This window comes from Zosterops lateralis, assembly GCF_965231275.1.
Source record: "Zosterops lateralis genome assembly, chromosome: 1".
NCBI lineage: Eukaryota > Metazoa > Chordata > Aves > Passeriformes > Zosteropidae > Zosterops > Zosterops lateralis.
The window spans coordinates 57,064,466-57,077,856 of NC_139762.1; the positions used below are offsets into that span (position 1 = coordinate 57,064,466).

Sequence of the window (13,391 nt, forward strand, 5' to 3'; positions counted from 1 at the left end):
TGTCTGGAAATTTTTTTTTCAAGACAACAATTCCTTTGAAAAGTGCTTTCCAAAGATACTCACAGTCAATTATAATGTGACCAACCCTACTAAAAGAGAGGTAAAAAGAAGCAATGTTTATGCCTTTCTTCTGATCATTTGTATTACAGGAGATATTGAGCATTCTAAGATAGTGCCAGATACAGCTAATGAAAATACCTAAGAAATACAATAATAGATTTTACAGCCAGGTGGATGCTGTCCAAAACTCTACCTTTTCACATACACATTCTGAAATAATGAGGACACTGCTGAGAATGATACGCAGATAAGACTGCAAATCTGAAGTACATTAAAAAATTAACATTGAGTAACACTATGAGCATTTTGAATTGGGCATATCAACAGGTGAGTGACACTTTTCCAGTAGTAGAGACATTGAGCTATAAAACATTTCAAAACACCAGCAACTGAATGCAGATGTACAAGACAAACACTTACTCAGAAAATTAGTCATTTTTATCTGTTGATAATCTCAAGAACAATCTGGCTATGTCTTTCCCTTGCCAACTTTATCCAAAGGCAACAAAAAACATAAAATTTTGTTCTAAATAAAGAAAAATGTTGCTAGGTTTGAAGAAAGTGATGCTAGGCTTGAAAAAGTTTGAAGAAAACTTTTAGCAAGGACAACTGAATGACACTGTGTTTCAGAAAGAGTGCTTACCTGATTCAAACTATTCTCAATCAATAGACTGTATTCCAAAAATAAGTACAGAACTTGGAGGGGATGAGGTCTTGGCTATATACTAGAGTATCTGCTAAGTGCACTCAGCATAGACAGATGAAACCTCCCCATGTTGAAGTAAAAGGAGTAAAAGAAGCATAGAGTCATAGAATATCTTGATCTAGAAGAGATCCATAAGGATAGTCAAATTCAACTGCCAGCCCTGCAGAGGGCAGCACCAAGAATCACACTATGTGCCTGTGAACATTGTCCAACTGTTTCTTGAACTCTTGACAACCATGGTGCTGTGACTATGTTAAATGAAAGGAGCAGAACAAAGATACAATGCGAAGATGGAACTGTGTCTTAGCATTTTTTAATTAAAACACAGTGTGCTAATAGAAAAAAAAATCATTTAAAAGAAAGCAAAATGAAGAGGGAAACAACAGACATCACTAGGTTACTGGAAAACCTCAATAGTGTTTGATGCCTTAAAATCCAGGAATAACAGAAATACCTGATAAAACATATATTTTAATAAATATGCACTTTCTCCCGTTATTTAAACACCACTAAGATCTTTCCATACCACATTTAGCAACTGTCAGACCTTACTGTGCAAGAAATGGAATACAATAGGCAGCCATTATTATATAAAAGGAAAAATCACAATGCAGAATGTAAAATTCCTATTCTCAAGGTAATAAATCTCAACACTTCTGTAGAAGTTGATTTGAAGACCTCAAAAATGGATAATTTAAGAGTTACAGCAAGTAAAGGAAAGGGAATTTGGAGTCAAGAGACAGGGAGCTTCATTAAAAGGGGGGAGAAATAGGTAACTGCACCCTAAGGTTAAGTTGAACAAGTTAAAACTGACATTGGGCATAAATCTGTGATGAAACCACTTCCCAAGAAGAAACAGAACTGAGTATGAAACTGAGTTTTATTTATCTTTTAAAAGCATGTAATTGTGAGCATGTGCAGGACAGTATCATGCACCTACAGAAAGAAATTTTAGGCAGAAATAACACCTTTCATGAAATGAATGGAAACTCCTAAAACCAAAAGAGTTACTGAAAAAAAAAAAAAAGAGAGGTTGTTTTCTGGCTATATTAGGGAACATATTAGGCATAAAACATTCTATTTGATTAAAACAGTCTTGATTTATAAATGCCTAACATTATCTTTAAAGAAAAGCACTGCGGTATGCAGTTAAATTGAAATGGTATACTCAAAGCTCTGGGAAAAAATTCAGGCCTTGATTCATCTTAACCCACAAACAATTCCAAGTTTCTCAAGGCCAATTAACTGAATTCTTTCAAATAGTATCACTACCACAATTAAAAACACATAATTTTTAGTCTTTAAAGCCAAAAGGCACATGTCCCTCTGTGCAAATTGCCACCTATCCTCTAGTGCCTCCAAAGTGTCTGAACAGCATTTTTAGTTATGTTCAGGATCATAACCTAACAATTTTTCCAGGTGCTTCAAGCAGCATTCATTGGATTATCATGGGGTTCTGCTAGTTTATAAACTCTATTAAGAACGGATAGATGTGAACTCTGTGAATGGATCAATGTCTGTTACCCATCAGAGTTACTGCAGGTTCAATCAAAGTGCAAACTAGTAAGTCAACGTTTGAGTAAAAAAGGCTAATCCACAAAATCTTTAAGTACTACAGCTAAACAAATGGCTTCTGTATTTTAAAGCTAGGGGAAAAGGAGTCTTAGAATATCAACATCTTTCAAAGATTTATTCTAACAAATGACATAGAAAGACTGAAAAATGAAGCATTTCTTTCTAAAACAAGGGAGGTATTTAAGTCTCTTCCAACACCACAAGCATTTCCTACATTTCATTTAGATACAAACCAAACCTGAAAAGACACCTATTTTATATATTTGGAAAGCATAACAGGCTTATAACTAACACGCAAGTCTACAAATAAGGAGATTTTACTACCAGCCTTCTTTGGGAGACGTGTGATATAATGCTTTAGAAACCTGGAGAATGATGATTTATTTGAATTTAAAAAAAGCCCTAGGAATGTGTAATTTCTAGTAAGTAAGCAGGTTTCTCTTTAAGCCAACATGTCTAATTTATCTATAAATTTATGACAGCAATCAAGTAGATTTAAAAAGCAGTAAAAGAGCTTCAGATTACACTTTATTTGATAAATGCTCCTATAAAAATTCAAAGAACTATAACTTTGGCCTTGCTGCTTATGTCTCGATAACTTTGTTGCTTGTTAATGTTACTGTGTATAAACACTAAAATTAGCATTATTTCAGCAGTAAATAAACTTTCATCACTACAATCAACCAGTATCATTTGATTATGTACTATGGTTTTAATACATTATCTCAAATGATGACAAAGAGAAAACACCAAAATAAATTATTCTCAGGGGTGAAAAAAAAAACCCCAAAAAATAACTTCAAGATTTAATCCTAATTCAAAAAAAACCTTAAATATTTCCCTGCTTAGGGGAGTAGCCAAGAGTGTACTCAGTTTTAAGCTCATGGCAGAATTGAATTTCCTGAAGTTGGAAAATAAAAACGGATGTTCTGGAAGGCACGTTAATAGATCCCTACTTGTAAAGCAGAGCTGTAACGTCAGAGCAAAGAGCAAATTAGTACAAATTAGTAGTACTTACTTGTGGGATATGAAGTTATAATTGTTAAAGTTGCTGAGGCTTATAACCACCAGAAGGCCCTGCAGGAAGGCACAGCTGCAGGCTGGACAGCTGGAGGTAAATTGGAGTTTGAGAGAGAGTTCTGACTCATGGACAGCACACTGCAGCTGAACCAGCCAGGGGGTGCCCTACTTCTGTTAAGTTTTGGTTTTGTCTGGTTGAGATTAAAGGTATAAAAGGGGAGTGATTTCTACAATAAAGTGATCTCCTTCTGATAAGGAGTTCAGTATCTCTTTGTTCCCCAATGCTATACTTACTAGAAATAGTAGCCTAAGGAAAGAGTCGTACATGATCTTTGTTTTATTTTTGCCCAAAACGGTATCTAATTCTGCTTTAGTGCTATGCTTGTTTGGTTGGCAGGGATCAGATTTCACACAACCACAAAGTTGAGGTGAGCTTAGAGTAGCATATAGAACAGTGGCAGCAGTTCATCTAATGAGGGGCAATTTTTTAAAGTGAAGCAATCAGTCTACAATCTGCCAACATTAATAAAAATTATTCAAGGAAGAGATTTTTTTTTTTTAATATTACAACAAAACTTGCATTAGTAGACTTTCTTTTTGGATTCTCTAATGCATACTGTGAGTCATATATACTTTGGCAGCCTCTCAGTTTGATTTCCTTGGTTTTGCTGGGATGGAAAGGACTGTTTTCAAAAAGACAGAATCTGTCAAAGGCACTGCTTTTAACTCCTACCCATATTTTACATCACACCAAAGTAAAGTTTACTGGTATGGAAACTCAAGAGCATAATAGAAAATTTGCATTTGCATGCTTACGTAGGCATAAAACAACCTTATAAGGGCTTGCAAAAGGGGCCCACAGTTAAACAATACAATGGCACAGTGATAACATCTTTTGGGAAGCCATCACTCTGAAAAGACCAGCACAGTTTTTGTGTTAGGTAGTGCTTGACTTGCAAGTCAAGCAGCAGGTTCTCTTTTCACCTGTGTTCCTCCTTCATGGATCTTAGCACAAAATTCTTTTTGCCTTTGGAAATGAGAACAATAAAACTTACATGCCTACAGAGCTCGAGATCAAAAAAGATGAAGATATAGAAAATCCTAGCCAATGAAATTTGTATTTCTCAGTGAGTTCAAAAAGTCTGGTATGTTTCATGCTACACATCAGGAGGTTTCTACCAAAAGCCAGAGTTGTGCCAGGCCAGAATAAAGGCCACTGACTTCTCAGCATGAACCTACACAACACGTGCAGAGGTGTGTATCATCAGGCATCATAGAAACACACCACAGACTAGCTTTAAAACAGCTAATGAGGCATCAGTAATGGTTCTGCTAGGGCTGAACTGCCCTCAGCAAGGAGAGGCTGCTCAGACATTCACCCAAAGTTCCAGGCATGTCCTGAACCACACACTGAATGCAGAAACAGTCCCTCCAGAAATTTTGAGCTTGCCAATTGGCTACTTTGGCCAGTGTGCAAGACCAGCAATAAGATCTCTAAATCTCAATGTAGATATACCATCTGTTCATAAACAGTGCACTTCACACTGCCAGTAACACTTAAGGAACAGACTTATTTTAAAATATAACTTACATTTTTAATGAAATATTGCTTTTTTTTAGGCTATACTTTTTTCTATCATACAAGCAAGCCAAATGCAAATTACATTAAGCTTCCCTAATTTCTATTACCCCTACGAAATCTAAATTTTAGCTCTAGAGCTATCCAACTCTACTTCAAAATCATTAATTTGAAATCCATGAATCATTTCAATGCTAACAGTAAATCATTTAAGATCTCATTCTCAAGGTTAAATGCATGCTTTTAATCTAAAAGTAATTCTATTAAAAGGTATTTGAAGAAAAAAATTATCCTTCCATCCCCAAAATATGGCCAAATGATGTCATCAGCTTTGTCTGAAGTCATGCAATGTACTCTGTATGTGTAAAGCTGAAGCTATGCTTAGAGCACTTTCTCAGTCTGCCTGCAAACACAACAAATATTACATTTTGATTTCATGAGAATGCAGGAACTGGATGATCAGTGGTGGTACTGACAGCAACAAGATTAATGTGCAACTGTTGAAATGAAGCATGGTGTTTTGCTAGTGTAATTTTGGAAGGATACTAGCACCTGATGAAGTCAAGACCTGAAGTAATGTTGCAACCTACATTAAATGCAAACATCTATCCATTTATCTGAGGAGGTTCCTTGAATATAATCAGTATTGGGACATGAAGAAATGTAAAATGTTTCTTTGAAATAGCCAAAGTCATAATCTGAAGTTCATATAAAAATAAAATAATGGAAAAGCCTTAGAAAGGCTTAAACCTTGCCCTGAAGAGAGATACGGGTTTTTACTGGCCTGACAAGATACCAGCAGTGACCTTAATGTAACTGTATATGGGGTAAGAACTCCCATAATCCAGTGAACAGTCCGTTTTTTTTTTTTTTTAATGCATAAACAACAACACATGCACAGAATATTCTTAGTTGGAAGCATTGAGTGCAACTCTTAACTGAATGGTCCATAATACAGGAATCGAACCCACAATCTTGGCACTATTAGAATCATGCTTTAACCAACTGATTCTGCATCATTGACATGAATTTGATCTTAGAAGTTCATCTTCCTTAAGTTAGTATGACGCTTAACATACGGCTCTAACACCTGATGAATGTTTCAGTAAGAGCATGTTGCATTCTGCCTCCATTCTCCCTCTGCATTCATGTGAAACAGAATGAAAAGTACTGGTCACGAAACTTTCCAACACTGGACAGCTGGGCAGTGTAAAATAGACTGAATTACTCAAGATGCTTCCAGTTATACTTACCCACCAGGCTTATGACAATATGGATGACACTTAGAAGGGCTATAAACCCTCAAGAAATTTTGGCAAGTTTCCACTATTTCTGTTATAGTTTTGTATCGGCCCATAGTGCCCATGACCAATGACTGAACAAATCATGATAGCAATTTCTTGTGCTGTTCAGTGACAAAACAGGGTTTGCTGTCTCTGAAAATTAGTATCCCATGAAGAATGCAACATCTACCTGCAAGTTGTAGTCCTGAAGAATTTTCACTAGTGAGTCTCTCAAATTGGGAATCTCCATGCCTTCCTTAATGCGGTGGATCAAAAGAATAGGATCAACGTGGGTTCCAATATTGTTCAACAAACCAGTAATAAAAGCTGTGAAAACCAAGAGGCAAAGAAATTAAGAAAAACAATCCAGCAAAATAACTGATTAAAGGATACTTTGGTGACAAGCTACAAGCTTTGGCTTATTCCTTTACAGTTCTCTACTAAGTGAAAAAACAAGGTCTCTTTTACAGTCTTTGTATGTTTCTTGCAGCTATATTTATTTGAATACAAGCCTTTGGAAAAGTGAGGAAGATACAGTTTGGCAATTTGCAGAACTTCCAGCGTATTCAGCAAAGTGGTAACTGAGTCTCCAGCACAAAAAGTAAATAATACATTTTGATTCAATAAAAAGGGCACTCAAGCATATAGAGTGAAAGAATTAACTACTTTATGTGGTAATTCCTTTCCCAGTTCCAGGGTTTAAAAACAAATTTTCAATCACCTAACCTGATTTCAATGTGTTTTTAAACATTGGTGAGAGTGACACCATAGAAGTCTTTTGCTTTTTGAAGAGCATCTGGCTAAAAAACCCACTAGTATGATGACTCAAGGCTCTGTTTTTTCTTCAACCCCCACAACTGAAGAATGTCACTAGAGCTGCTCTGCATATAGGCAGAAACTGTAACATAGAGGAACTGAGAGAATTCTGTATGCTTTGAATTCCTTTTGCTCTAAAGTTGTCACTGACTGTAGCATCACTTTTAGTGATGCATTCAAATAAGGGTAATTTGAGAATTCTTGATGATTAACAGATTCTGATCACTTCTGTCAAAATTAGCAGCCAAGGGATGAAAAGATACGTATTCTGACATTAATTCTAAGAGACTCTCAATCCCCCAGGAAAGAGGTCCCAAGAGAGACTTTAAAGTCTTGATTTAAAGCCCCAGAAGAGTTTGCAAACACTAATGGAGCAGATAGTTAAGAAAATTCTGTTTTCTTAGTCATTTGAACTTCTTTGAATCTGCCTCCTTGACAACACTGATGCTTATGTTTCTGAGTCCATCTAACCTTTTAACTTGGAGTAGTTATTCATATAACAAAAGGAAGGCAAGATGCACTCATTATTACCAGTCTTACCTTTGTAACACAGAAACAAAATAAATTAGTGGTTTTACTGAGAAGAAAGGTGTAGGCTCTTTGCTTTCAGAATCTCGAAGGGAAGCAGTTATAATAACATAGTATGCAAAATCCTTATCAAGGTTGCAGACTGTGTTTTGTGGCTGTCTAAAAAGAAAGTCTCATTCTGCTAAACTAGAAGCATTACTGTACCCTTGATTTGTCATTAAGGACACAATTATGCAGAGCTTTTTCACTGTTAAGCCTCCAAGTATTCATTGCGTAGCATACCCTCACACTGCCTTACTGCAAGTTTTTATGCATAGTAGGACAGCTGTGTTGTGCTTCACAAACAGAACACCTCCGTGACCATACATGAATGTCTTCTCTAGGGTACATGTGAATAATTCAATCCTTTAATTGCAATAGCATTCCACACATGCAAGGCTTTCCAGAAACTATCCCACTTACGTGGTTTGTCAATAGAATATAAAATGAGATCTTCCCAAAGTTCTCCATCATCTTGTTCCTTAGCAAATTCAATAGCTTTATCTACATCTTGCAATTCTTCCATTATCATCTTCAAGGCACTGCGGCTATTACCCATTCTGCCTGGAAGGAAAAAGAAGAGATTATAAATTCTAATTGCTCATCAGTGCTCTTTCAATAAGAATTTTTTAAGTGCGAAGTTTACTCAAACTAATGCAACTAAGACCAAATCGAGTCTATTCAGATGTAGAAATGCAAATCAGTATAATCTGAACAAGTGATTGGAGCAGTTTGCTGGACTGGGACCTGGAGGCTTTCTCAAGGATATGCTGGGCCATATCTGGGATTCTGAATTGCAGCAACATCTAACATGAGGAGGAGTGTGTGTATGTGTAGGACATAAACTATAACATGAAATACCAGCTTCAAGGGCCCACATGAGCCCTCTTAATTTGCAGTAAGTATAGCACAGCTTGTACCCATGAAAAATAAGAGGAAACAGGAAGAAGTAGCAGAAATTATGAACTATTCTTTGAATAAATTCATTAGTAAATCCTACTCTCCACTGAAATGATCCAAAAAATATTCTTCTTACTGAACCAGAGATTGTTGTAAAAAAATGTTCACTATTCTGTTCATGACTAATACATAAACATAGATATACGGCTTTCAATGCCTCTCATTCAGGGGTAGAATTCTTGGCCAGCTGAAGGAGTCAATTTATAACTAATTTCATGGAAAGAAAAAAAGATAGAAAGCAATATAAACAAATGTTTTGTCTCAGCATAAGATAATACTAAGCTTCTGAGAGGTACTCAGAATAAAACATTTGTCTAATTTCTCTTCTCTTTTCAAAACTGACAGTATAACTCTTTTCTTGGAGATTCTACCAAAAATACCTCCCTGCCCAACTAGTTCCCCATGGCCTCTGCAACACTTTCAGAACCCCAGAAGAACACAAAGTAAAAATCACAGTAACACAATATGTGAAGTTAAGACATCATATCCATCCAGTGTTTTATTTTCTAAATCATGTTATTCGGTTTACATATTAGACAATATGTTTTCACATCGTAAATTTTATTACAAGTTTCAAAGCGCTGTAATTGATCACAGTTATTTATTCTGCGTTACTTACTCAAAAGATAGACTGTCTCTTCTACAAAGTTCCTCTGCTGGCAGATCTCAAGAGCCTTGAATGTAAGGGAAGAGAAGAGAATACAGGAAACCATGCAACATGGAATTTTACTGATCACAAATGCTGCAAGAAGCTTGAAGTGATTTTTCCACAAAGTTACATTATTCATCTTGACAAGAACACAGCTCCCTTAAAAAGCACTGCCAAGTCCTCTGACCTTAATTAAGACGAGAAACTCCATGACTTCCATTATTCTCTTTAAAATTCTTCTCTGAGACTAAATAAATCTGGGGACAGAACAGGTATTTCAGTCTGGACTATGTCAATCTCTGCCTTTAATTCCACTGGCAACTTCTTTATTCTGCCTCCAAAAGCTGATTTATACAAAACATTAAGGTTATCTGCTATCAAGACTTGCTTCCAGTGGGTGGACTTATGTGGTCTCTAGTGATGGAAGTCTGCTTGACATTCATTAATAACACAAGGCTGAAAATCTCCTCACGGTAACCAGAATGGTTTCAGGAGAGAAAGTGTCCTCCAAATTTTGTACTGAGAAGACAATGCAAAATAACAAATATGAAAGAATATGGAGGAAGCATTTCTTGTAAATTTGGCTTAAAGAACTGAGGGCTAAGTCTCTGTAGTAGCTACAGAATCTGTGTGTAGTTGGAAACCAGAACAATTATCAAAACTACCAAAATGATTACCAACAAGTTTGTAGTAACAGGAAATTGGCAGGGCTGGTATGCCATAAACAATGTCATGTCTGTTTCCAATTTGAAAACAGAAAGCAAACTCAAGATTCATAGCATTCCTGTAAAGACAACTGTTCACCAACTTTCATACTTGGAAATGAAAACTTTAAATACATAAAGTATAACTACAATCAAATATGAGGTAGGAATTAACTTTTCCTTCCAATTCTCATTATTTCAGAAGGGTTACTATGAAAATTAGAGATATGGATAACAAATTTTGGGACAGGCATAAGTGAATTACCAACCAGATACTTCAGGTAAATGAAGGTATGAATAATACTAGTAAGTTACATACACTGCTCACAGCCTTCTTTTTCCTCTCCCCTTAAAGGGTAAACTGCAAAGCACCAGGTGTTCAGTAGTTCTAGATACTGCCATTTCCTGATTGTCATGCTCCCTCTAGAGGAAAACACGGAACATTGCTACTTCTCTTCCAGCTAATTTTCAAAATGTTTGCTAAACTGCACTTGAATGAAAGTGGCTTACTTCTAGGGAGCACAAATTATTTCTTCTTGATGAGTTTATAATTTCATTAGAGAAATGATAAGAGTGGATTTTTTCAAACAGAAGTTTCTCTTTGCAAATTATACACCATGTTGGAACTTGCCTCACAGGAACTAAAAATAATAGTAACTGGGAAATTCTTAGTCTCCTTTTTGTTTTCTTAGAACAAAGATCTGTATGTCACAAGAAGTGTTAATATATGACATGCATGGTAAGAAGTGTAATTACAGAATTAGTAATAGTTTCTTCTCCTCTCTTCCTTAGCTTCTTACTGAAAGATGTTAACATTTTAACATTAAGGGTAGAATGACATATTTTTTCTGACATTCTTCTCTTTTGACTTTGGTGATTACTGCACCACACCTTCCAGATGCTCACAGCCCGTATCTTCAGCAAAGCAGTGCCAGCAGTGAGCATCAGTTTCACACTGCACATTTCTGCACCACCTGCAATTAAAGATAGAGGCTGGATGTGCAATAACTAAAATTAATTTGCCTCAAAATTTAAAAAAAATGCAGGTAAGATTTTATACGTAAAACCATGATCACATGAATAATACGTAAGGCAGAAACTTAAGAATCAGAAAGTTAAAAACAAGTAAGCCAATACTGTAGACCAAAGTTTCTGGCTGGAAACCTCTCAGGCTCACTGCCTAAACTAGACAATATAGTTTCAGGGAATGGTTTCAACAAATCCCAATTCTCCAATCCTGAGAATGTATTTTCCAGTAGACAAAAGCATGCAAAACAAGAGAGGTACCAGGAACAGTACTAGTTTTCTTTGGAATGTTAACCACGTAAAATACAACATTCAATATTACACTTGAAAACTACTCCACTGTGTCATCATTATAGCTGCATATGGATAGGCATCCTTACACAAGGTCTACTCTGCTTTGCCATTAACAGCAACAAATATAAGTAATAAAATACTGACCCATCTAAATTGGAAAACTTAGAATTTCAATCCATTTCACATTAATTCAAGCAGGGGAAACAACTCAAGATTGGCCTCACCTTTATGCATTTTGTAATTTGACAAGGAAAGAAAATAGAAAAAAAATTAGAAGATGGGCACCTGGTACTCTGGAAAACCTCAAGTGTATTAACCAAAGTACAAAGACAAAATACTTTTAGCCCTGTTAGTTCAGTAAATTATATTGTGTGTATTATTAAAGAGAAACTTAAGGCCTTAGAATAAAAAGGTAGAGTAACTACAGTTACAGCTACTCATTTTTCAAGATTTAACACTGACAGCTCCTAGATTTGGCAAAATGATTGTCAATTTCTTGAAAGCATAGCCTACTGCTCAGTCAGGCTAAGCACTGATGGGTAGATATGTTGTAGCTACACATCAAATGTGAATTCAGAACTTTCACATTAAAAATACCCATCAATTCCTGCCCTGTGAGCTGAGAGAGGAAAGTCTCAGGTGTCATCAACTCTGCAAACTAAACTGCAGGTGACGGTCACAAACTCAAAGGATCCCTCATATTGGCAGTAGAGGGCAGTACCAGACACAGCTTGAAATTCACAGGACTACAAGCTACAGACCAGACATAAAAGTCAAGGACCTATGCCTAGATTTTTGAGGCTTACCTTCTCCAGTGGGCAGTGTGTGCTGTCTCTGAGAAATGGAAGTAAGTTTGGTCGATCATATTCAGCATAAAGGCTGATCTGTTTCTCATGATACCGTTGGCCTTTATGGTGGTCTCTTTTGAAAAGCTTGTGTAAATACTAGGAATCAAAAAAAGAATCAGAATTCAAGCCCACTTATTCAATATTATTAATGGAATGACAGAAACTCCTGAGATGGAAAGGAATCACATAGATAATCAAACTCCAACTCCTGTCCCTGCACAGGACAGCCCCAGGAATCACACCATGTGGGCCCAAGCCCACAGTCACACATTATGTGGAGTCACACAGATACTCCACTGATAGCATGTTCAAACCAAAGAGGAGCTTTTGGAATAGCAGTGTGGAGCCACAGCTTTACAGTGATACTGTAATTCTGTAAAAACAAGAACAATTCGACAGTGTATGGGAGTTACAGCTCCAGAAAGACAAGCAATTCACTTTTTCTATGGATCAGCAAAACATATTTTAAAGCTACACCCACCAACCAACCCCATTTTTGGGTAGAGAGAAAGGAGGAATAAAAGCAAACAGTAATCGACCAGAAAAGACAAGTGCCTACAATGCAGTGCAAAGGAGATGTTAATAAGTATGCATTATGTTATCAAATTCTCACAGGTACACATTTTAAGATCATTTAACTACTGTGAAGATGCTATGGCCATGCTCAAGAGGAAATGGGCAGAAGAAGCTGCTTTGCTTCTGATGATTTATGACATGTCAGTGTCAGGTGCTCTTTGACAAGATAAACACACCTGTAAAAGGTTATGTCCAGCCAAGAGTTTATTCAGCTCAACTTGAAATCAACATAATACAGGAATACTTACCACGTGCTGTAGTTCAGGCCTGTTTTCTAATTCTTCCACAACTCTGTCAATCTGAAAGAAAACAAACCTGTGATAAACATCACATTTACAAGACTGACAGGAGGACAGGTAATAAAAGCTAGCATTGGACTGCCATGCCATGAACTTGTTATACTCACGGAAATTTTATCTTCATTATCCAAAAGCATGTCTACAGCTTTCTACAAGAGAGAAAGAACTCATGTGGAAACTGGTACACATATTTGCTCATATTCTATATAGCATTATGCTTATTCATCGATGGGTGAATGGCTATTGCAGACCTACTCTTTACAGCAAAGAAATTCAGAGAACAATTTACATAACACCAGCATACCCATACAGCATTGCAGTATTCTTCCAGACTACTTCCCCTAAATTTCCTCACTAATAGCCATAAATGCTGTGCACCTACACTGCAGGTGAAGTATGTCCACTGAATCATCATCAGTCACAAAAAGC

At 36.4% G+C, this 13,391-nt stretch overlaps 1 protein-coding gene across 1 annotated transcript in view; it reads right to left on the bottom strand.

The window, feature by feature from the left end:
• Positions 1-13,391, bottom strand: part of VPS41 (VPS41 subunit of HOPS complex) — a 112,347-nt gene that overhangs the window by 6,790 nt on the left and 92,166 nt on the right. Inside the window, exons 20-25 of the mRNA XM_083861567.1 lie at positions 13,070-13,111; positions 12,912-12,962; positions 12,046-12,183; positions 9,186-9,240; positions 8,030-8,170; positions 6,414-6,550 (exon numbers count right to left, since the gene is read on the bottom strand). Coding sequence (XP_083717693.1) covers positions 6,414-6,550; positions 8,030-8,170; positions 9,186-9,240; positions 12,046-12,183; positions 12,912-12,962; positions 13,070-13,111 — 564 coding nt within the window. The remainder of the gene's footprint in view (positions 1-6,413; positions 6,551-8,029; positions 8,171-9,185; positions 9,241-12,045; positions 12,184-12,911; positions 12,963-13,069; positions 13,112-13,391) is intronic.